At 42.7% G+C, this 24,543-nt stretch overlaps 3 protein-coding genes across 3 annotated transcripts; 1 reads left to right on the plus strand and 2 right to left on the minus strand.

Moving 5' to 3' along the window:
- Positions 1-3,267: 3,267 nt before the first annotated feature.
- LOC134458688 (pancreatic secretory granule membrane major glycoprotein GP2-like) lies at positions 3,268-11,625 on the plus strand. Its single transcript, XM_063211116.1, has 9 exons — positions 3,268-3,622; positions 5,524-5,811; positions 7,052-7,213; positions 9,054-9,238; positions 9,688-9,851; positions 10,115-10,360; positions 10,534-10,696; positions 10,884-10,992; positions 11,386-11,625. The coding sequence occupies exons 1-9, from the start codon at positions 3,268-3,270 to the stop codon at positions 11,436-11,438; spliced, it is 1,725 nt and encodes a 574-aa protein (XP_063067186.1). The 3' UTR covers positions 11,439-11,625.
- Positions 11,626-12,438: 813 nt separating this feature from the next.
- On the minus strand, positions 12,439-16,528 carry LOC134457970 (gastrula zinc finger protein XlCGF26.1-like). The gene is made up of 4 exons (XM_063210023.1): positions 16,270-16,528; positions 16,057-16,174; positions 14,768-14,962; positions 12,439-14,349 (listed from the first exon to the last, which is right to left on the minus strand). The coding sequence occupies exons 1-4, from the start codon at positions 16,453-16,455 to the stop codon at positions 12,860-12,862; spliced, it is 1,989 nt and encodes a 662-aa protein (XP_063066093.1). The 5' UTR covers positions 16,456-16,528; the 3' UTR covers positions 12,439-12,859.
- A 2,305-nt stretch (positions 16,529-18,833) lies between these two features.
- Positions 18,834-23,910, minus strand: LOC134457972 (zinc finger protein 184-like). Its single transcript, XM_063210026.1, has 4 exons — positions 23,592-23,910; positions 23,373-23,490; positions 21,297-21,518; positions 18,834-20,138 (listed from the first exon to the last, which is right to left on the minus strand). Exons 1-4 carry the CDS (start codon positions 23,790-23,792, stop codon positions 19,360-19,362), a joined length of 1,320 nt encoding a protein of 439 aa, XP_063066096.1. The 5' UTR covers positions 23,793-23,910; the 3' UTR covers positions 18,834-19,359.
- Between the last annotated feature and the right edge of the window lie 633 nt (positions 23,911-24,543).

Raw genomic sequence — 24,543 nt, forward strand, 5'->3', positions numbered from 1 at the left:
GCACATGATTAGTATAAACTTGGCACAGCAGACAAAGCCAACAGGGCTAGAGTGACACAGGCATGGACATGGTCCGATTACGAGAACAATGTGCATTATACTGACAGTAGACTATACTTCAAGAAAAACAACAAACGGGAGCGAAAAGGAGAGGAAGCGCACAAGTGTGTGGTCATTCACTCGGGGGCACCGGAGATCACTCCACACACAGGACTAGACACCCACCCACACACACATTCACACCGGTCAGGAGCGCAGCCAGAATCGGTCTCGCTCCAGAAGCATGCGCGCTCAGCGCGCGTCAGTTCAGAATCCCAAGTAGAGCAAGACAGCAGCTCGCCTCAGCAGACAACCTCACGTTGGCCCACAGTTCCACAGCATACCTGCACACATACGTTACCATACAGCACCGTTAACTAGCGAACGTAAGCTAACTTCATACATCAAAGGAAAATGAAGGGTTGGACATATATACCACGAGCGAGGAGGAAATATCTACCCAAGCCGGGATGGCATGGCACCAGGAGACACAGAGTACGTTTATACCTGGTGAAGCAATAAACAGCGGTGAGCCTCCCAGCAACATCAACATAACCTCTCTGGTATGGGAGGGATGATTATGCGTACATACCTCAGACACACAGGTCGTGAACTTAACTCATCAGCAGCACGAACCTAACCTACTCCGCCATAGGCTTGCTTTACGCAAATGGCTAATTTAAGAGTCCACTTCATATCGGTGTGTGCGCCCAGACACAACCGGACAAACTGACGCGGAGATGGCACCAAACAAATCAGCCACATCCTGCAGTAACCGGTGCCAGGCTTTTAAATGAACTCGGAAAAAGGTAATTGCAGGTGCCAACCAATCACGTGCTAACACCAATCGCAGACTAGGCCTACTGCCATGCCTAGGCGCAAAACCTTCACCATGTTACATGTACAATGACAATAAAGACTGTGATGGAGTGACCATCATTAGGGTTGAGTCCCGGTGGGACAACTCTACTCTACTTCGCTACAAATGGTGTCAGAAGTGGGATGGCAACCGTGAGCCATTGGCAGCGTACCCATTGTGTGTAAGCTGTAATTCCATTTGAGGAACCCCCAGGACTGGTGAACCCGGTGATGGGGCACACTGAATGGGAGAAGCATGATGGGCAGTTACGTGAGGGACACCATGAGTGTGTGAAGTGCATGGGTGCGCTTCCCGAAGGGGGAAGGCGTTTTCTGACTGTCATGCCAACGAGCCTGGCTCTTTGGTGTAGCGGTCAGAGCCCCAGTTCACTACCCCAAAAGGTCTGGGTTCGAGTCTCAGCGGGGCAGTTCTACTCCCCTTTGCTAAAAAAAAAAAAAACATTCATTCATTACTCCATATGAGAGGCCGCTGACATAGACAACCAAGGATGTCTGGGTAATCATCCATCAGTGTGGATGCCCCCAGAACTGCTGACAGCCGCCATTCTTAAGAAAATGAGGACTCCAGGCTCTTTTATTAGATCAATTACCTCTTAATTGATCCACCCCCCCCCCCCCCCCCCCAAAAAAAAAAACCATGGGTAATGGGTCCTCCTTTTCCCTGGGCCCATGGCAACAGACCCATCTGTGAATACACACAATGCAAGATCTTATGAAGTTCGTAAGATAAAATGACTCTTGAAAAATCTTTTATGTCACAGGCTCTTATCAACACTCTTGGTTAACTCCAGAGCCCTGTAATATTTTGGTCATTCATTGTCTTCAAGGGTATGTTAGCCTATAGTGCTCTCCCCCTCGTCCATACATTATGTAAGAACTGGTAAGAGAGCAGAATAAGCTTGAAAATTAAAGCCTTTAAGGCCCCACCTATTTGTACAGTACACAAAACCTCATTCAAAACTGTCATTCTTCAAAGTTCAATCATGTTTCCGGAAAAGAGTGTGTCGCAGAGCACAGAAAATGTCTTGCTGTTTTCTTACAAAGAGCTATGACAAAAAACATCACAGGCACAGGTGTTTTTACTGTAAAAATAAAAAATATATACAGTAAGCACTACAGGCATTTGTTTTCATTTTGTTGTTTGCAATCATTTTTGCCAAACATTTTTACAATTGGTAACATGGCTGTAATTTCTGGTGTGGACGTGGTGAGGACATGTTCATACCTCTTTGAGATTAACTTGTTCCCATCACTTTTTTGCAAAAAATTGCATATCCCACCTGGAACATTTGCTGCATTAATGATCCCAAAACGTTCCAGGCCAAACCCCTTTGGGTAAAAGGATTACCAGGAACAAAGACTGGAGTGGTTCACTTTCAACATGAAGTACAAACATAGAAAATATGTAGCCTAGGCTACATGAACCACCCAAATCTGCCAGTATAAGTACCGTAGCCCTACAGCAAGATCCAGTCTAAAGACGTCAGACAAAAGTAACCCTTCAACAAACTTGCGGTATGATCATTTCATTTTCAACATTTTCACATTAGTTTGGATTTTGTCATTTCATAAACTCTCAGTTATTCATTGTTTCTACTGTAAACATCCAAACTGAAACATTTGTAGGCCTAATAATTATGAAGACAAACTTAACGCATGAGTAACATTCTTGGCCTTTCAGACCCCATTTACATATATGTGGATATTTTTGAAAACACCTCTATTTGGACCTATTGTTTAACCACATGAAGTTTTAGCTCCCAGAAAAAGATTTTTATGTGAAGATTTGTTAAACACATCAGACATAGGCTAATGGCATTTTTTTTATTGAATACACATGATCATATGTAAAAAGATATGAAATGTCTGCTTATGTAATCAAGGCCTTAATATGTGGGCATCAGGGGGGTGTTGGTGAGGATCATCTATGATGTTTGTTATTCCACAGAAGAGGGGAAATGGAGTATCATCAGATCACATTGTACTTAGTCTCTCTAATGCTTCTGGCAAATGCAGGTGAGTGAGACACTTTAAAATTTTTGCCCTCATTATCCAAGACTTGACTTAGATATCAGGTTCAGATTAAAAATGCTTTAAAATTGGCAAATGAACCTGTGGTAAAAAAAAAAAAAAAAAAAAAAAACAGAGTTAGGTCATTTGCTCAAATACATTGACAACATGAGGAAGAAACCTTAGGATGCATGTACAGCGTGCGCAAACACACACACACAAATCTATGGATTATGAGAAGGTATACTTTTCTGTATCAGCAAACGCACGAAAATCATGAGGCAAATATTGTGTAGGACATTTACATAGGCCTACATATATTTGTGTTCGGCAGGTCCCATGGAGATGAAGAAAAGCCCCGCAGTCCAGGGCTCTCTGGCGGAGACGGCGGTCCTCTCCTCCCCCTCCACCACCACCACCACCGCTCCCTCTTCGCCCGCAGACCACCTGCGCATCAAATGGATCAAGCTGGAGAGCGACACAGAGAAGGTTGTGCTGGTGACTCAGAATGGCATCGTCATCGAGACAGGGTCAGAATACCAGGGCAGGGTGTCTGTGCCAGCCAACAGCAAGGAGACTGAGGACGCGTCTCTGACCATACAGCAGCTCCGGTACAGCGATAAGGGCATGTATCACTGCGAAGTCATGAATGGCATGGAGGAAACACACACTACCGTCTCCTTGGATGTCAGTGGTGAGTACTGATGACTTGCCGGTCGCATGTCCCTTTTCGGGCATTGTTCTGAATAATGAGATGGTCTCCTATTGACAAGTCGTATTATTGTTATTCCAAACCAAATTCTGAGGTTGAAGCAGAGGCCCAGGCCTCATGTAAACACAAGCTTACAGATAATTAATTTTATGAGTATAGTAAGCAAGTCACGCATAATTCATTGTGTATTTTAGCTAAATGCAGTCATTGAATAAGAGAAAGTCATGTCGAGCAGCAGGTGGAAAATCCTACGATGTCCTCTTAACTATTTAACCCTTGTAAGGTGTTCCTTTCAGTTTTTCAGTTTCAGTTTTTTGCTTGAGAAAAATAGTATAAATTATTATTCTTTCATTTTGAGATTCGCTGGCCCTGGATAATTTTCTGTGAGGGACATGAACCCAACCCCCCCTGCACATTTCTTTTACACAGGGAGTGTTCCCGGGTCTTTTGGACTTGCATCATTTTGGGGCTCATACATAAATATTGTGTAAACTCTTTGATACAATACTGATCACATGTTGAGTAGACAAGGCAAGAGTGTGAATTATGTCGAAAAAGAAGTGCAGTTATTGTTCGGTCCTCCAGTTGTGCATCAATGTTGCAACCTTGTGGGACAAGAGCACTATTGGCTCAATCTGAGACCTTCACTGTCACTTGCTTCACTGTCTCCTTATCTTACTCTGTATCTCTCACCTTCAAAAACATTCAGTACATATATACACAGAAATTCACAAACAGGTTGAAGGAAACATGAGGGTGAATATGAGCTCAGATTTTTTCCTTTTTTAAAATATTTTTCTACAGGCCCGGGTCCAAAAGACCTGAACACCCTCTATAGTTATAGTTAAACAACCTACATCCAAAGAGATAGGCCTATATGGGAAATTGTCAGATAATTGAGAGTTGGATCAAAGGATCATGGGAGAAAACATGCTGTCCTCCTTGACATGTCAGGTTTCTTCTGCTAGGAGTGGGAATCAATCAAGTGTGCAGTGTGTGTGTGTGTGTGTGTGTTTGTGTGTGTGTGTCCTAACTGTAGTCAGAGACTCATGAATGTCATATTTCCATCATGTACATAGTTGTAGGCCTAGGTAGGAGTATTGGGGATTGTTGGAGTAGGTATTGTACGGCGAACAGCGCATTTGTACTACAGGGTCATTTATTTTCTCAGGTGTTGTATTTCACTATCGGTCTAGTGCCGGCCGATACAAGCTAACCTTTGAGAAAGCCAAGCAAGCCTGCCAAAAGGTCAATAGTACAATAGCCACTGCGGTACAGCTGAGGTCTGCCTTTGAGGATGGCCTTGACAACTGCAATGCTGGCTGGCTAGCTGATCGGTCTGTTAGGTATGTTGGTCATCATTTATGCTGTCGTCATTGAAACAATGATAATAAACAATATTATTGAAAGCTTACATATAAAACACAATACAAACTGTACACATGAAACACAATAGTGTAATATAACATGTTTCAGATATCCGATAACTACTCCAAGACCAGGTTGCTATGGGGACAAAGGGACAGAACCTGGTATCAGAACATATGGATTCCCACATCCAAGCAATAGGTTTGACGTTTACTGCTATGTTGGCAAGATTCAAGGTGAGTACGGTAGTGCTGTATATTGTGTTTTTTTTTTTAGAAAAAGAAATAATCAGAAATGGTCAAAGACACAGTCAGAGGGGAAAGTTGAAAAGTGGGTGTATTCTAAGAGGCCAAGGGTTGATTCTATAGGCTAGGCAAATGAGCTCTGTGAGCATCCAATATTAACTGGCTAACAGGTGCATTGATTTGTAAATGAAAACTGTACATTTGATGCTTTTGGGTTGTATATGCAACCCTAAATTAGGTGTTCTAATATGGTGTGCAACCCTCTTCTAGGTGAGGTCATCTACCCCCTCAACAAGTATATGACCCTTGAAGAGGCTACGACCCGTTGTGAGAGCCTGGGTGCAGTGCTGGCCTCCCCGGGCCAGCTCTGGGCTGCCTGGAGGGAGGGTCTGCGAACCTTATGGCTGATATACGGCTGGCTCTCTGATGGCAGTACACGCTACGTGATCTCTTTATCTAAATCTCTATCTACTGGCCGTCCCAGTGGAGTCCACACGTTCTCTGGAGAACACGCCTTCCCCTCACCCAATCAAAGGGCAGGAGTCTATTGCTACAAAGGTAAAATTCCTTCCTCTGTTTATCGGGATTCAGAATCTGAAACCTGCAACCCTCCTGATTTGTGTACTGTATTATTATTACTGCACTATATTTTGGTACAATATGCAGTTTAATAATGTCTTTTTACACACCTTGTGACAGAACCTGTTCTAGATCCTTGTCTTAACTATACTGTCCTGGATCAACCATGGAGAGCCACCAACCATACCGGCGACATTATTTTTGATCATTACATATGGAGTGGTTGGTTCCGGATGAAATATAATGGCCAAAACATATGGCTGGCAGAGTCATGCCATCCATATGTCTTCGGTAGATGTGGCACGTCTGAACCCCTGTGGATGGATGGGACCCACCCTGCCCTGCAAGATGGGATAGTTACTCGTGACATATGCAAGTCAAGTGGTTACACCTGTTGTACTGAGAAACTACCTCCAATTCAAGTCAAAGCGTGCCCTGGAAACTTTTATGTATACAAGCTAAACCCAGTAATCACAAATTATTTCTCTTACTGTACAGGTAAGCCATAAAATTATCTATATTATCACAATTATGCATCTGTTCCTATCATGTCCAGCTTTGCTCATCATTTAATTAGTCATTTAAAGATCATCACTATAGCCCTCATGTAATACACTGATAACTTCAAGTCAACTTTTTTTTTTTAGATGTGAACACTATATCCAGAGATGTACCTGTAGGTAAGACCAGAGCCATCTAATATCAGAGTTACGCCACTCCCATAGACCTCTATGGACCAATCTTTCCACAGCAATGGCGGCTCTCATGGAGCCTCACGGAGAGTTAACATGGAAATCCCCATTGACTTTAGTTCTATTAGAAGTTACTTAGTTCCAGGAGGTGGCGGTATAACACAGAAAATGTGGTAAAGGTCATGTAATTTGTTTGTACTTAATCTTTGTTTGGTATGTGATGGTTCTGTGTTAGTTTCCAAGAACAGAAGTTTACTGTTAAGAAACATTTTAATCAACGCGAATCACATCACCAACCGACTTCCTGGTCCCCGGTTTGCGCAACTCTGTTATTAGATGGCTCTGGGTAAGACCATTCACATTTCAATGAAGTTGACTCTAGAATTTAAATTCACATACGATGACAAGCAATGTTCTGGCACATTATGAGAGCAATATTTAATGTTTTTAAGACCTCTCTTAGCCATAAGCCTAAATCATGTCATGGTCATTTGTGTACTAATGGCTTTTCTGTTTTCATGCTTCAGTCACGCCTGTTTTTGACCCCTGTAAAAAGCACACAGTGCTTGACGATCTCTCAAGGGCCACCAATAACACTGAGGTCCTCAACTGGTGTGACCGTTATGTCAGGTGGTATGGCTGGTACCGACTGATGTATAATGGGAAGAGCATACGCATGCCGGAGTCCTGTATGAGCAGAGGATGTGGTGCTGCTCTCCCACTGTGGCTGAACGGTACTCACCCAGTTCTTCAAGATGGGACAGTCACACGCAACGTATGTCACTCGTGTGATTTCCGCAGCTGTCAGTGGCTACCTCCCATTCAAGTCAAAGCGTGCCCTGGAAACTTTTATGTTTATCAGTTGGTTAAGCCGAAGGTCTGCAAAAGTCGCTACTGTGCAGGTAGAGTGAATGCAATGTTCACACTGTTTTCTTTTCTTTCTTTTCAAAAAAATATCATTATCACTCATGACTGACTGGTTTTGTTTTAATTTGAATGAGGATTCTTGAGCAATCACTCATTACATCTGTATTTGTATTCTTTGCGCAACGAACAGATAAGTCAAAAGCCATTCTTTAAAATATCTTTTTTTGTAGATGTGACCACCATAACTACGGGAGCCAGCACAACACCGACAGCAGTTCCCACACAGACAGGTAAAATTTTTCACTTTTGTCCAAAAAGGCATTTTACATGGCCAACTAATGTGTACTTAAAGGACCATTTCAGTCAATTTCAATATGCTGGATTGCTCACGCTATCCTTGACTTGTCAGTAGCCCGGTGATGCCACATTTTTCGGCTCAGCCCTTTCCGAGATATGAGCAATTCTAATGGGAGCAGCGTTTGTTTACATTTTAAAAACAATTAACATAGGCCTACTCCAAATATTTTCCCAAATGTACCACTGTTTGCTAGTTGTCTGCTGATGTTGCATAACCTTTTGGATGTTTTTGGAAATACAAATATTTTACAATGTAAACAAACAGCTACCCCCATTACAATGACCAGGATCTCGGAAAAGGCTAAAGAAAAAAAAAAAGTTCAGGGTAGTGTGAGCATTACAACTGCATGTTGAAATTGACTGAAGTTAAAAAGACAAACTGGGCTATTTCACAGTGTCTAGACCCAGGGATGACTGGACCACTCAGCAGCTTTTTAGAGGTTTTTTATTTTGGTGCACAAAGTGAAGGTGCAGGTGCGCCGAAACGTCAGTCATTTCAAAAGAAGTTATCCTTTAAGGGAGTTTTTTGAACAATACAATTTCCTGTTGGCTATGATTGCTTTTTTAGGTTGTTGGCTACTGTTGGTTGTTTACTAACCCTACCCAATTGCCTTATCTCTGCTTAGTCCCGACCAACCCTTGCCACCACCTGCATTGCACAGAAGATGAGATCTGTGGGGAAATAAGAGGCATCTACGGTTGTTTGTGCAAGGACAACCATCACGGACTCAACCCAGATTCATTTGGTGAGATGAAATCAGAGGTCCATATTTTGTCAAATTGCACCTTCAATACTAGCATGGCGCTTTCTGTCCCTCACGTTTTGAATGTGTGATTCTAGCCCTAAAATGTTCTGTTCAGTTCAGTTCGGAAAACTATTTTTGTCCCATCAATGGGCATTTTAGTTTGACAGGCCTAGTCCCCCTCACTGACCCAGGGCTGGAGTGGCAATCTGGCATACAGGGCATGTTCCCGGTGGACCGACAGTCATCAGGGGCCGATGCTGTGGCCCATTGGCCTATCTTTAACAGTAGACTGAGCCAATCACAATATTGTAGAAAAACAGGGGTCTGTGTGAGGGACTGGACTATGCCAAAAATGCCCATGCAGGTTTTTGTTCCAGCCAGCCCAGCAATGAACCAACAATAAGATAGATAAGAAGCATAGATAAAAGGTAAAAAAAAAAAGAAAGAAATACTAATAGGAAGAAGGTAAGACATACCGGTACATCCAATGTGCACATATTCAGCCAACATCACATCCTGTCCTTTGTTTTTGTCATGTGTACCGATATCTCTGTCTCAGGTTCAGTTATAACCTGCCACAACAGCTCTGCATGGATTTCTCTGTCCCGCTGCCTCCTGTCTGAGGCAGGATTTTCTGCTGAAGTCTTTCACCTCAACAATCCAGACTGCAAAGGCACAGTTCGAGATGGACGAGTAGAGTTCCACTTCAACAACGACGACCGAAAATGTGGAACGCAACTTAAGGTAAGGAGTAGCAACAAGTAGCCATTAGATTATTAAACAAGGTTGTAGGGATAGAGTTCATTACTGACCATTTAATTTACTGAGGGCTGCTCATCACTGACAGGACAGGGTGTTTGAATGTATGTGTTAAAATGTGTATGTTTTTGTTTTCCTATTTATTTATTGTTTTTTGTTTCATTTTCTACTCTTTTTATTTATACTATCTATTCATTGACTGATGGAGACTGGGACCGCAAACTGAATTGCCCTTCATGGGACTAATAAAGTAATCTGAATCTGAATCTGAATCTGAAGTTCAACGACAATGTTCTCAATAACTACAACATATGAGTTGATAGGACTAGCCATTGCATTGGCAACTTTCTTATGCTTGGGACTATGCTATGCTATTCACGAGTTGATCGTGACTGGGGAAATAGTAAGCTGTGTGTGATCTCATCTTTTTTCAGGTAAATGGAACCCATGCCATCTACGAGAATTCTATTCAGGGGAAAGTGGATTCTGCAGATGGTCTAATTATCAGCAGAGAGAGAACGCTGAACTTGCAATTCGCCTGCGTATATCCACTAACACAAAATACTTCCATGGATGTGGCTGTCGATGTCTTAAAAAGGTTACATTCTTCATCATGACATTTCATGAATGATAAAATGCACTTTGATGAGACTGAATGCTAGATTATTTACCATTTTCACTGATTAAGGCTGAGGTTGAATGTTATAATAAAGAATGTCCATATTATTTTAATTAGTTATTAGTATAACTTACAGCAATATACCGTATCTGACAAGTGCGTAAGTTTGTAACAACTTCTGCAGAAAATCAACACATTATAGAATGGAAAACTGCTCTCAAATGAACTTGATTTATCTGCAGTATCACACAGTTGACGTTGCCACCAGGAAAGGGAACATACCAAATCCGGATGATTCCGTATAAGGATGCCGACTTCACTGAGCTGTTCGATGGGGCTGTGGCACAGACGTCTGATGAGGAGATCTACATATCTGTGGATGTGGAGGGAGTGGACAGCCGGCAGTTCTCCAGTGTGCTGGACCTCTGCTGGGCCACACCCACCAACAACTCCACCTCCTCCATCACCTGGAGCCTCATCACCAAACAGTTTGTCATCCTGAAATACTCACTTGCTATTATTGCTGTGTTCAGTAAATGCTTCAGTCTTATAGTTTTGGAAAGCTTTACATGTAATGAAATACACTTCATGAAGGCAAGTGTGTATGGCTGGCCATCTTAAGTTACTTGAACTTGCTCTTTGCCCTCTACTCCTGCTGCAGGTGTGCAAACCCAGAAGACGGGACGGTGGAGGTCTTGCGAAATGGGGAGTCCACAAGCAGCCGTTTCTCCTTCAGGATGTTTACTTTTAATGGGCACCCTCCTCAGCTGTACCTTCACTGCAGCCTGCACCTCTGCCTTCTGGAGGGCAACAGCTGTGCTCCGGTGAGGCCTAACACTCATCTGCCATTCTGATGGACACTGTTGAATTCTTGTTCTTGTTTGAATACAGAATATTCATGCTGTTCTTTATCATTTTACTTTCTTCATATAAGCCTACGGCATGTCCTAATACAGTGTCCAACACCTTCAGTGGGACTACACTACAGTATGATTTTTCTTCCCATCTCAGACCTGTAAATCTAGTCATCTGAAAAGATTGCGGAGATCTTCAGACTTGAATGACACGAGCGCAACTATGGTTTCCTTTGGGCCCCTGATTTTCCCCTCTGGAAAGACCGGTAAGTCGTTGCTCATTTTCATTTTAATATGTTTATGTAGCCTAGCCTAAGTTGCTTCAATAGGCCTATATGTGTATGTAGAACAGTGTTTCCCAACCAGGGGTACGTGTACCTCTAGGGGTACGCGAGCATACCTCAGGAGGTACGTGGAGAAATGTAATAATAACAACATGGAGTGTAGCCACTTTGGGATAGAAGAATAGATAAAGGTCATGTATGAGGGGGGTACTCTTCATATGACAACATGGCTTAGGGGGTACGCAGAACAAAAAAGGTTGGGAAACACTGATGTAGAATACACAGCAGAATAATTACTGGTTGCAGCCACCACCAGCGCTGCACAGACATGCCACCTGGTGTTGTAGTGAGACTCTCCCTTTCTTCACACTATAGATCTTCTGGATGTTCTGGCTCCACAGCCGAAGAGATATCGTCCTAAGGTGTAAACATCTTTCAGCTAATGAAATAGCTGAAAATAATGAAATCTTTAAAAAAAAGATTGATGTTGGGATCTGATATAATCATGAATATGTGATGTGTCTAATGATTAGTAATGTATGTGACCAAAAAATAAAAGGCCTACCGTAATTGACATGACAATAAAAAATAATTGTGGCTTTAAAAAAAATAAATTAATTGAAAATACTTGTTATTTATTGGCAGTTGTGCTTCATGACATTTAACCCTTTTAACAGTGTCAAAACGGGATTGGGACAATGGAAGCCGTAGCTGTATGCCTCTGTGCCCAAAGAAGACAGATAAGTTCCTCATGTAGGGATATACTTCACGGAGTATATTCAGGGAGGCCGCTGACATAGCCAACCAAGGATGTATGGGCAATCCAGGCTGTTAAATTACATTTGGCAATTGAGTTAATTTTATCAGAACTGCCAATGTGTACATTAATAATGTCACTTTAACCCATTTAAGCCTGGTGCTGCGTACACGTATATGTTGCATTGACCAAGACGCCTGCCTGGAGCTGCATTCAGGCTCTTGAGATTTGAGGGTTTTTTTTAATTAAAACTGAATGAACACATTCCAATGTAAGATGAAGTTACTAACTTTTACAAGGTATATTATTTCTTTTTTATGTGCTTAAGAGGCTGAGATATTTAGGTTTTAATAGGCTGAGGGCACCTTTCTCCAAAAAGTGCTCCGGTATTCAGCAGGTGTTTTTCGCAGGTGCCTTTGGCTGAAATGAATTAAGGTAGAGTTTGTAGGGATTTTGCCAGAGTTGGCATTTCAACTATAAATGCCAAGTTGCGTATTATGGTGTCTATTAAATTCAAAATTGTGGCCACGGGGAAGAGACACCTTTTAATGTATTATAAATGTTCAAATGTTAATTTTCCCAGTCATAATAGTCAACTGAAACATTGATGGTGGTGGAAAACACTAATGAGAAAGACAAACAAATGTAATGGGCAGCAAAAGTAGACTAATTTAAAAAAATACACCTTTATGTTTAATTCCAGGTTTTTACTTAGAACCAACCAACCAACCAACCAAAACAATCCTTCTCTCAAAGGGAAAAGAATATTCAAGCTTCACCTCTGATATCAATTCAACAATGAAATGTGCTTCATCTAAACCCTGGCATATAAGGCTGGTCTTTGGACATCTTAACACCATTGCAACATTATAGGAGTGTACAGTAGATGTCAGTTGCTGTCCATGCTCTGGTGCTTCGTCAGGAGCTGGGCTTGATAGAATGTCTTGCAGTACTGGAGTGGAGTCCCCCACCAGTGTGAATGTCTATAGGGCCACTGACAGCTTTGACCATGCCCAGCAAAGAGGCCCCCCTCTCAAAAAGATCCCTGGGCCTATGACAAGTGACCCGTTTGTCGTCCCCAACCCCCTGACCTCATACACAGGACTCTGCTGCCTCGGACTGCTTTTGCAGCTGTGAAGCTTTGTGTGTCCATGCTACTGCGCTGGGAGGGGGCTCTTCTTGCATGGGTTGTTTAGGACTGCGTTCAACACTGTGCACCTTCCTGTGCTGGTTAAGCACACTACGAGAGCGAAAGCCTTTGCCACAGACCACACAAGCAAAGGGTTTTAAGTGGATGTATGAATGTGCCCTCAAGGCCGGCCGATTGGAGAAACTCTTACCACACATACCGCAATGAAAAGGCTTGGTGCGAGCATGTACACTCAGGTGTTGTTTAAGTCCGTCAGGTATGCAAAATTTCTTAGGACACAGGGTGCAAGCATACGGCTTGAGTCCAGTATGGATTTTCTTATGACGGCGGAAGTTTGCTTTATGGTTAAAACCTCTCCCGCAAACATCACAGATATAAGGTTGTGCACCTGTGTGGATATTGCTATGATCTTTGAGGACATAGGCATTGCAGAAACATTTACCACAGACATCACAAACATGTTTACTTGTGCTTCCTCCAGACATAAATGTCCTCTGACTGGTTGGGTGGGATAATGATGATTCGGGTGCATTGGATTTCTGTCCATCCGTGTCCTCCACAGACACCTCCAGGTTGGTTGCTTCCTGATGATCAGGGTTTTGGACGATTGGGCGAGTGGAGCGCTCAAAACTGTGCACCATCATGTGTTGTTTCAGCGAGGCAGGAGAGTGAAAGCTTTTGCTACAGATCACACAAACGAACGGTCTCGTTTGTGAGTGGACGTATGCGTGTGTCTTCAAGCAAGTGCGAGTGGAAAAACCCTTTCCACAAGTACTGCAATGAAAAGGCTTGGTGTCGGTGTGCACCATTTGTTGGTGTTGTTGAAGTGTATCAGACCGGCTAAATTTCTTAGGGCATAGAGGGCAAGCATACGGCTTGAGTCCAGTATGGATTTTCTGATGACGATCTAAGTTGTTAGCATCGTTAAAACCTCGACCGCAGACTTCACAGACAAAAGGTTGTGCACCTGCATGGATCCAACTATGTGTTTTGAGTTGACGGGCCTCATTAAAACGTTTGTCACAGACGTCGCAAACAAAACTGCCCCTGCGGCTGCCGTGTCGATAATTTTGATGGATTTTCAGGCTGCTTTTACTGCTAAATAAAAGCCCACATACTTCACAACAGAATGACTCATCTGAACATAGTCTCTTCAGGTGTTCACATATGCCTTGTTTAGACGTAAAGGTTCTCCCACAGGTTCGGCAGGATAATGACGTCTCCAGTGAACTGGATTTCTGTGCATCTGTGTCCTCCACAGGCAGGTCAGCGTTGGTGTTTTCTTGATGATCAGGGTTTTCTGTCCCTGTCCTCTCCCGATCATCCGCCTCAGTCTCAAACCATGACTCTACTGATGTAGACCCAGATTTGAGGGGATCAGTTAAGTGCAGAGTGGTTGGATGGCTCAGTAGCTGAGGTTCAGCCTCAATATCTAGTTGAAACATATTTAAAAAAAAAAAAAAAAAAGATTTCAACATGTTATGGCCAATATATTGTTATACTGTATGTTTTAACCAAACATTTCAACAAACATCAGTGTATTAAACAGGGTAGGTGCAGAAATACACAATTTAAGCAGATATTCATGCTGGCCATTTACAAATGTTATCCTTTTCACGAATGCACAACTTACGACCACCATCAAATTCTAAGTATTAATTTATGACCGGGAAAATTGCACTTTTCATACATGAAAAGGTGGATCTTCTCCATGCCCGGACTGCCATTTTGAATTTCAAGAAATAGACATTCTTAGCTGCAAAACTCATTGCACTTATTGATCAGCATAGTTGCAGTACCAATCCTGACCACCATCCTACATAGTGCACCTATACAACAACAAAACTTACCCGCGTCATCACGTTGCCTCTGTTCCCCAATCATGTCTGAATTACAGCGTGTCTCCAGTGAACTTGTTTTCTGTGAATCTGTGTCCTTTACATGAAGGTTAGCGTTGGTCCCTTCTTGATGATCAGGGTTTTCTGTCCTTGTCCTCTCCTGATCATATCCCTCAAACTCAAACCATGACTCTACAGAGGCAGATTCTGTCAAGAAAACAGTGGTTAGACAGCTCTCTCACAACAATCCATTAATCTAATCACATACTGGCACGTTGTCAATCAAACAATATGTAACCCAGTACATTAGTGGTTCTAGAAGAGGGGCCAGGGTGGACCAGGGCCCCTGTAGAATTCCTCCTGGCCCCTGTGGCCTACTAAAGATTCAATGCGTGGTCTGTAATATTTTCTTATGAAATATTGAAATATCAAATACTATACCTAACATGACATGTGCCCCCCCTAAAAACACATTGGGTCACCCCCCACCCCACCCCTGGTTGCATTAAAATATTACTACATTTAAAATGTAAGGCACTACACCACCTTTACATTACTTCAGTTACTCTTGCCAAAATAACTGCAAATAACTGCCAATTGTAAATCAAGATCATCGGTCACGTCACCTCCCATCCAGGTGTTTCAGCTGCAGGTTCAGGAATTTCTCACCCACCACACAACACCATGGAAAGCCATGTTAGACCTACAGTAAACATGTAGGCCTGTACTATATACTAGCATTGTAACTAAGTATTAGATATACTTAAGCTTATCATCAGATGGAGGCCAGCACGCCTCAACAAAAGCTTTGTACCATATGCCATCACTGCACTAAACAACATCCCATAGTGATCCCCTGCATCTGACCCTCCTGGAGTGTATATAGTGTCTGTCATAATGTTGTGTTCTGCGCTGTCTGTATATGTCTGAGTGGGTATGTATCTAGTATGTAACTGTCATCGATGTCTCATGTCAATTGTGTTTGGTGTTTTGTCTGTTATGAATGCCTTAGGCCTATGTTGTAGGCTGTGACAAGACTGTTATGAAGGTGAGAACAAATTTCCCCTTGGGGACAATAAAAGTCTATCTATCTATCTATCTATCTATCTATCTATCTATCTATCTATCTATCTATCTATCTATCTATCTATCTTTTGTAATGAGCCACTAACACTGTATCCTATCACATAAAGCCAACTAAAATTAGTATAAATACGTATTGTACGTTTTTGTGTAGGCCTTCATCAATTTCCCTAAAACTGTGTATGTCCGAGTCGCGATTGTTATATGATTATATTCACTTGAATTGTCGCAGTCGGTTGGGCTTTCCTGCCACTGGAATTTCAGCGTGTTGGTCAGCATCATAACTTTATCAGCAGCTGATGTACTCAGGACCTCCATGAACAACGCGAACTCCCTCTAAAATGAGAATTAAGGAACGTTTAAATCGATGGTCCGGTTAAAGATCAGGTAAAGGGATGGTTAGAATTTAAAGCCCCGACCGAGGTGCTTACAATTTTGGCTTTAAATTCTCTTTGCAAATCTCTCTTCAGAGTGCTAGTTGTTCCAGGGTGCGCTTTCTCCAATGGCAACACCACACTAGAGCTTTCGTCAAGCAGCCTGCCTAGCTCTTCGACAGCCACTTCTGATAAAATCCTCATTATGCTTCCGAGTTCATCTCGAAAAGCTGGACAATTCATTGCGATATTTGTACTTTCAACTAAATTGACTGGTGTCACCGACTGTCAGGTGTCAACGTCCCAGGAATGCATGTTTACGCGCTCGCGGTGCAGAAGAACAATGTGTTTTACGTTGTAGGCCTAAATCTGTTTACCGCCCCCTATGGGGTTGGAGTTTTGTAATCGTTGAAAAAGTTGTCTTGACACAAGGATCCTGTCCCATACACCAGGGGTATTCAATTAAATGTCAACAAGGGCCAGTTTTTCAAATTCCTCCCAGTACAGGGGCCGAACTACACATATGGATTATGGTTGCGGACGGTCAATGCAAAAAATATGGGAGACTTCATTGAAGTGGGGGGTCTGGGGGTCTGTATTCTGTATTTCAAGGGGCTTGTGGAGGGCCAAAACCTTGCAGTCCAAGGGCCGCATCTGGCCCCAGGGCCGCCATTTGAATAGCTCTGCCATACACTAAAACCTTTTGGCAGGATCCTAACTGTAAATGCCTTCCAATCTTGTATTTCACCTAATTGAAGAAGAGATCAATTAAGAAGATCAGGGCCGGTTCTGGCTTATTTGGCGCCCTAGGCGAGTTTGAGTTCTGGCAACCCCCCCCCCCCCTTTTTTTTTTATACCTTACAGAACACAAGAGTAATACCGGTAGTAAGCTTAACTAAATAGCATCAAGAACAATGACTGTTTTGCATCAAATGGATTTTGGACAGCCGACCAACACATCAGATTGAGTCGCATGAAAGTACCTTCACTGTGTGGTGTATGTAATGGTGGTGGTGCCCCCAACCCCAGATGAGAGGGAGGTTATCAATGTGTTTGAATTGTACAATGGAATTGAAATGCCAAGAGAATGGTACAGTACATTTGCATGTCAAATGCATGTGTAGACAATAGGCCTACCAAGGAGGTCTGCATTGATAGCCTATCTACACTACCTACAGCATCACAAAGCATGGCAGCATAACAATTTTAATAAGCTACACATTTGTGCTGTCTATGATTCCAAACCAATTTCATTTCTGTAGCCTACTGGAAATAGTGGTGCATTTGTGAGTAGGAGAATGAGAAGGGGGCTATCTATGTGTTTGAACCGGAGGGACAGGGTGAGAGAAAGGGAGAAAAGCTGTCACGCTTTTGAATTTCATTATATACAAAATATAGTAAATAGCCTCACTTGTCTGCAATACTACATCACTCAGCATGAAAACATGCTGTGCATGGTTCTCTTACATGATTAATGTAGGCCTATATGTCATTATGGTCTGGAAACAATGTTTTTTTAAGCTTACAACAAGCAGGTAATTCATTCAAGTGGATGGAAGGAGATATGGCAGCTAAACTTGTTTTAAACATGGCACCAGTCTTACTTTACACTGCTGGTCAACCTAAGCAAGTATTATGATGTCAGTTGGGTGTTAGTGAGTAGGCTACTAACAGCTACTTTACTGGATTTCATTGCTTGGCATACTTGGCTAATGTTAGCATGCTAACTAGCGATTTCTCAGATCAAAAGCAAAGCTCTTTTTCCCTCTAATTCCAAACAGTAGCCTCATAACTATTAGGCTTTACATTACCACAAACGGTTTCTGATTAAACCACATACTTCCAAAACACCCTCTGCAACTCCTGCATCATGCAATGACTGGTTTAATGAGAACATAACAATTCTCCACCCAGCAGAGCAGCTTTGCTGTTCTCGCTTGCCCTCTGTCTCTCGAATGAGTCTCCAAATTGAAAATAGACCGCACGCTGTCACTCGTCCCGCCCTCTTTCTCAGGACTGTCTGTTTATTGGTTCACAGACTTCCCAGAGACAGTTGAAAGCGATATTACTATTGGCTGAGGGGCGCTTTGCCGTGAGGAGCGCTTTCGCCACGCTTTGTTGATTGCGACTTCATAAAAAAAACCTCCATATCGCAAAATTACGCATCGGAGAGCGCCATTTCGGCGCCCCTTCTTCACATTGCGCTCTAGGCGACCGTCTAGCCGGCCTATGCTTATAACCGGCCCTGAAGAAGATAACGAAATTGTGTGGTGCAACACTGCATAGGTTTCAAGTAAAAGTCACCAAGAGATTTTCATGCCAAACAAGACATTTGGAATTCTGTGGAGCAACACTGAGTAGATAAGGAAATGCTTTTCTGTAAATGCTCACTTAACTACATTTCACCAGACTGAAGAGGTTTACATTGTCAAACAAGACCACGAAATAGCGTGGAGCAAAAACAATGCATGGTGTGTGTCAAGTAAATCAGTATAGGCCTAGTGAAGCTTAACAGAGAGGCTTGGTGATACAACAGGACAACAACTCAACGCATAAAACGCAAATCAACATCAGGATATCAATTACAGGAAATATTAGCTTGAGGTCATTGATGTCAAAAGGAGGGTTGACCATTTATTAAATCCAAAAGGTTCACATCATTTTCCCACCGCGGACACTGTGAATGTTTCAAGCAGCATGTAGGCCTATTTGTGTACGGCTGTGAATTATATGAGAATCTCAGATTTTATGCTCAATTCATGCAGAAATCCAGGTAATTCCAAAGGGTCAACAGATACGATTCTCTACAACTGTACATATGATGGACAATCATGGCTTCAGAAAGTGTTAGTCCCTTCATGGCAGGCTGTTATGGACTAATTACATTCAAATTAGGACAGCTATGTTAGTTGTATACTACTGACTACAGTCAAGTGATTTAATGGATGTCAGTGGCATTTCACAGCAAATGATTGGTGCTTTACGAATGCAGGTTCAATAAACAGAGTAAAATAGAACTTTTCTATTTCATTTACTTTTTTTAATTATAAAAGCCAAAAAAAAAACCGGACAACAAAACTCAGGCTAGTAGAAAGGAAAACCACTTGCCACAGAGGCCGTGAGCAAAAGAGTTGACGTCAAGCCACCTCATACACAGGATTTGGCTGCCTCTGACTGTTGTTGCTTCTCCAAAGCTTGGTGGGTCTGTGCTGCTACGCAGGGAGCGGCCTCTTGTTGCACAGGTTGCATTGGTAGTTTAGGGCAAGTTGAGCGCTTAACACTTTGTTTAGGTCTGCGTTCAACACTGTGCACCTTCATGTGCTGGTTAAGCACACTACGAGAGCGAAAGCCTTTGCCGCAGACCATACAAGCAAAAGGTTTTAGTTTTAAGTGGATGTATGCGTGTGTCCTTAAGGCTTGTCCATTTGAAAAAGCCTTACCACACGTACTGCAAAGAAGCGTCTTGGTGAGTTTGTGCACGTTCCGGTGTTGTCGGAGTCCGTCACTCGTGCTAAATGTCTTGGAGCACACGGTGCAAGCATACGGCTTGAGTCCAGAATGGATTTCCTGATGCCGCTTTAAGTTTGCTGTGCTGCTAAAATCCCGCCCGCATAATTCACAGATGAAGGGTCGTGTACCTGTATGGGTGTAACTATGTGTTCTGAGTTGGCAGGCTAGCCTAAAACGTTTGTCACAGACGTCACAAACATGGCTGTTCTTGGGCTGTGCTTTGTTTTGCACAGGCAGGTCAGTGCTGGTTCCTTCTTGATGCTCTGGGTTTTCTGTACCTGTCCTTTTCTCCTGGTCATCATGTTCTTCCGCCTCAATCTCAAACCATGACTTTACAGATGTAGGCCCAGACCATAGAGGATCTGTGAAGTGAAGAGTGGTTGGATGGCTCTGTAGTCCAGGTTCAGCATCAATATCTAGTTCAAACATATTGGAAAAAACAATATGTTGGCAACCAAACAATATGCAGTCAGTACATTAAATAGGGGCAGGTGTTTGTTTGTCTTGGCATCTAAAAATTGATAAAGAATAGATATAGGCTACTGGAAAGTGAGCATTCAGATCTTGGATTCATTTCATGTCATTTCTCTGGACACCTTGCCGTAAATAAAGATGATACATAAATAAGATATTTCTCTCACAAAAAGTGGTTGTAATTTGGCAGCAGGGTCAATTTCATGTCACTTCACATGATACCATGGCTGATAATCTTTCAAGATGAGACTCTTCGATGTGCCTGTCTTATCATGTGTAACGGAGGCTAGCTAGCAGAGTTGGCGTGGAACGTTGGTAAAACCTCCCTCCGATAGCCTCCTACAGTCTCGTGCCGTTGGGCCGAGAGACTTGTCTCTTGGCCCAGCGGTATCGTACTGTGTCTCCCATTGCCGGACCGTTGTAGTTGACAAGGTCGCACGTTCAATCCCCGAGGGGGTTGAGCAGGTGCAAGATGACATCCGCCACAGTGGTGTCGTTCGACCCGGATTGGGAGTGAGGTTTAAGGGGGAGAGAGTAACGGAGGCTAGCTAGCAGAGTTGGCGTGGAACGTTGGTAAAACCTCCCTCAGATAGCCTCATACAGTCTTGTGCCGTTGGGCCGAGAGACTAGTCTCTTGGCCCAGCGCTATCGTACTGTGTCTCCCATTGCCGGACCGTTGTAGTTGACGAGGTCGCACGTTTGATCCCCGAGGGGGTTGAGAAGGTGCAAGATGACCTCCGTCACACATGCACAGGTACATTTCGATGCCAACTCAAATAATTCCAGATCTTAGCATCCTACCTCAAACAATTCTGGGTATTACTATTAGGCCCAACAAAGTTTGGGTGCCACGCCTACTTTTATAGGCCAGAATAGGCCTGCAAGCAGATTTGACTAAGTCTTAAGTTTGAAGAATGACACCGGGTTTCAAAAGTGCCATATACCCCTTGTTTATCAGATTCTTACTCGTACTTAGAAATAGTATAGCCCGGCTACATGCTAATGTCTCCCCTACTTGATGCACGTAGCAACACCACTTCTGTTCCGGTTCACAAGGTAAATGTTAAAATAAACATCAATTTATTTATTCAAAAACTTACCCGTGTCATTATTTGTGTAAGCCAGGGTTGGCATTTGCCTTTGTTTCCCAATCATGTTTGAATGACCGGATAATGACATCTGGAGTGAATTGGATTTCTGTGCATCTGTGTCCTCAACAGGCAGGTCAGCGTTGGTTCCTTCTTGATGATCAGGGTTTTCTGTCCCTGTCCTCTCCTGATCATCTCCCTCAAACTCAAACCATGACTCTACGGCGTCAGATTCTGTCAAGAGAACAGAGGTTAGAATACATCCATTAATGTCTCATCCACTGACAACAAAAGGGCAAGATTTTTCAGCCCCTTTTGTTTTCTTACATTGCGCTGTTGTTACGTTCTTTGACCAGCAGATGGCAGCAGACAAAACAGATACTGTGATAAGACATAGACAAAAAGTCAAGTCAAGTCAAGTCAAGTTTTATTGTCAATTTCTTTACATGCACTGGTCATACAAAGAATTTGAAATTGCGTTTCTTGCTCTCCCATGCAGACATAGACTAATCTAGGTAAGGACATAGACAGTATAGACATAGACAGTACTCATACATGGACATAAGACAGTATGGACATAGACATTGCTCATACAGACATTTAAAGTGCAAGATATACTTTGAAGGCCTAGATTAATATGAAGAACTTTGAAAAACAACGTTTTTCCAAGCTTGAATGTTTGATACAGTGCACATGGGGTTAAAAGGGCGTTCCAGTCATCAAGTGCCCACATGGTTAATTTGAGGCCTGAAGTAGAGGGTACCGTAAGGTCATTTTGTCCAAAAGCTGTTTTTGAGTCCCTCCTATTCCATCATTAAAAGTCTGAGTGCCCTATTTTTTTGGAATACAATGTACAGTTCCCAAATATGATGGAAAATCAATTATAACTCCCAAAGCATACATAGTTTCCAAGATCTGGAACCCCAAAATGGCAAGACACTTCATGACGGTTTTCAGAAACTCAATTTTTAAAGCTTAATATAGCCAAAAATAATCAAGGCATGCTATTTGTAAGTACATCACCTGGTAGACAGGGTCATATTGAGGGGCCATGGTGATTTTTAGGCCTGTATCTTCCTTCAAACTAAAACCAGGGGTGTCAAAATCTGCTTGTAAATTTTGTATGCAATTCACAGGCATGGCACCCCAACTTTGGAGGGCTTCATCTCCGCAACCGCTGGACGTAGGGTGCTAATACTTGGTATTCTTTCAATTGACATCAAAAGGTACCTGTATGTGAGATATCGGGTAAATCGGACAGGGTCATGTGATGAAGGCCTGTGAATTTACATGGAATGACCCATAATCCCTTACTGAAATAATGAAGAATGAATGTATAGTATAAAGTCCTTCCCTCTAAATCAGGGGTGCCAAATGTCTTCCCCACAGTGGGTCGGAGCGGAGGGCCACAGTCCAAAACACACGTAACTTGGAACACACCTTCAATCTGATGAAAATGTACCATGTTTTAAACAATATTAGATGTTGAGATGAACCATAGGCCTATTTCCTCAAATAATAGTCTACTTTAAGTATATACAATAGAACAAAGCAAGCAGATAAAAAATGAGATGGATCGAACTAAAGTGGAGGGCCAGAAAAAAATGGTCGGAGAGCCAACTTTGGCCCGTGGGCCCCAAATTGGGCAGCTCTGCTCTAAATAAAGACATTCTTCATCTGTTTATCCCACTGCAGTTTATCCCTTAGCCTTAGTATTTCCAGAGAAACTGGAATGTAAGGGAATGCTTAGAGACAGAAGTTGCTCGTTATCGCCAACCACCTGCAGTAGGCCTACCACACAAGTGAATAACAATCACTGTAAGTAGGCTACATAGGGACAGCCACTTTTCTTTTCTTTAGGACAATCCATTTATGGCATGTATACTGAAGCTCTCAAGCTGATGTATTAATATGCATTGCCCAAACCAAATAAACAAATTAATGAATTTATTACTTTTATGCGCAACTGAAATGCGTAAATGAAAATGCAGTTCTGGGCTTCTACCTTGCCTGTGGCAGTCACAGCAGAGCAAACCATGGTAAAACTGACCTGGCTCACAACGGTCTAGAGAAAAATAAACTGTTTACCAGTATCACTATTCAGGGTTGGGCTGTCTTGCCACTGGAATTTCAGCGTTTTGGCCAGTATCATAACTTTATCAGCAGCTGATGTGCTCAGTACCTCCATGAACAACGCGAACTCCCTCTGAAAAGAGAATCATTGGAGAGGTTTAGATTGTGTCAGGTAAAGAGATGACTAGAGAGTTCCACTGAGAGTGGGTTTAGGTTATAAGTGCTCCAGCTTACAAGTTTGGCTTTAAATTCTCTTTGCAAATCTCTCTTCAGAGTGCTAGTTGTTCCAGGGTGCGCTTTCTCCAATGGAAGCACCGCACTAGAGCTTTCGTCAAGCAGTCTGCCTATCTCTTCGACTGCCACCTCTGATAAAATCCTCATTATGGTTCCAAGTTCGTCTCGAAAGGCTGGACAATTCATTGTGTTGTTTGACATCAGTCAGTTTTGCCGATATAATACAAAGTCCCTCTCTATAAAGTAATTAAAATACGGTCCCCGTCTGATTGTCAACATCCCAAACATTCACTTTCACACGGCGCGGGGAAGATTAGAAGAACTGTCGTGTTGGTTGGCCAATGTGGCTATCGCCCCCTACGGGCTGGAGTTTTGAAACGTCTGACACAATGGGGCACCTAAGTCACGCCCTTCTACTTCCGATACCTGGGGCAGGAGCAGCTCCGTGAACCTAGCAAAATTAGTGAGTCTCCCAGCAAAAATAGAACGTTCGCTCAGGCGGAAACGGACCGCAAATTAAGTCAAAATAAAATGAAATTTAACTCTGCCCTTAAACTCAATAAAAACGCAATGAAAACGAAAAACTGACGGCATGCATGTCGAAGTAGAATCACAACTTTCATATGAGGTCATGTTTTAAGACGGGGAATGTTTAAATAGATGGCAGTTATGAATGAGAAATGGACAGGTGCAACGTCAGTCTCGGGACTCATCTGCCGTTCGTCTCCACTCCAGTGAGGGAAAACACCATCACTCTTTTTCTTAAGTGGTAAGAAAGTAAACGGGCGATGTTGTAATATAAAAATACAATATCAGCCGCGAATATTTCAGTAACTTTATGTAGGCCTACGAAAAGCATCATAATCTCACTTACCGTATTTCAGGTCTAGGGAAATTTAGAAGGAGATAGGCTAGATGATAGGCCTTCCATTTGTTCTTCTGGCCTGAATAG

The sequence above is a fragment of the Engraulis encrasicolus genome, chromosome 11, assembly GCF_034702125.1.
Source record: "Engraulis encrasicolus isolate BLACKSEA-1 chromosome 11, IST_EnEncr_1.0, whole genome shotgun sequence".
Lineage (NCBI taxonomy): Eukaryota > Metazoa > Chordata > Actinopteri > Clupeiformes > Engraulidae > Engraulis > Engraulis encrasicolus.

Coding starts and splice junctions, on each gene's coding strand:
- LOC134458688 (XM_063211116.1), top strand. CDS start 3,268: ATGGAGATGAAGAAAAGCCCCGCAGTCCAGGGCTCTCTGGCGGAGACG. Junction 3,623..5,523: donor CGTCTCCTTGGATGTCAGTG/GTGAGTACTGAT, acceptor ACCCTCTTCTAG/GTGAGGTCATCTACCCCCTC. Junction 9,852..10,114: donor GCTGTCGATGTCTTAAAAAG/GTTACATTCTTC, acceptor ATTTATCTGCAG/TATCACACAGTTGACGTTGC.
- LOC134457970 (XM_063210023.1), bottom strand. CDS start 16,455: ATGAATTGTCCAGCTTTTCGAGATGAACTCGGAAGCATAATGAGGATT. Junction 16,175..16,269: donor GAGAATTTAAAGCCAAAATT/GTAAGCACCTCG, acceptor TTCTCATTTTAG/AGGGAGTTCGCGTTGTTCAT. Junction 14,963..16,056: donor AACCGACTGCGACAATTCAA/GTGAATATAATC, acceptor TTTTCTTGACAG/AATCTGCCTCTGTAGAGTCA.
- LOC134457972 (XM_063210026.1), bottom strand. CDS start 23,792: ATGTCAAACAACACAATGAATTGTCCAGCCTTTCGAGACGAACTTGGA. Junction 23,491..23,591: donor GAGAATTTAAAGCCAAACTT/GTAAGCTGGAGC, acceptor TTCTCTTTTCAG/AGGGAGTTCGCGTTGTTCAT. Junction 20,139..21,296: donor TTACACAAATAATGACACGG/GTAAGTTTTTGA, acceptor TGTTTGAACTAG/ATATTGATGCTGAACCTGGA.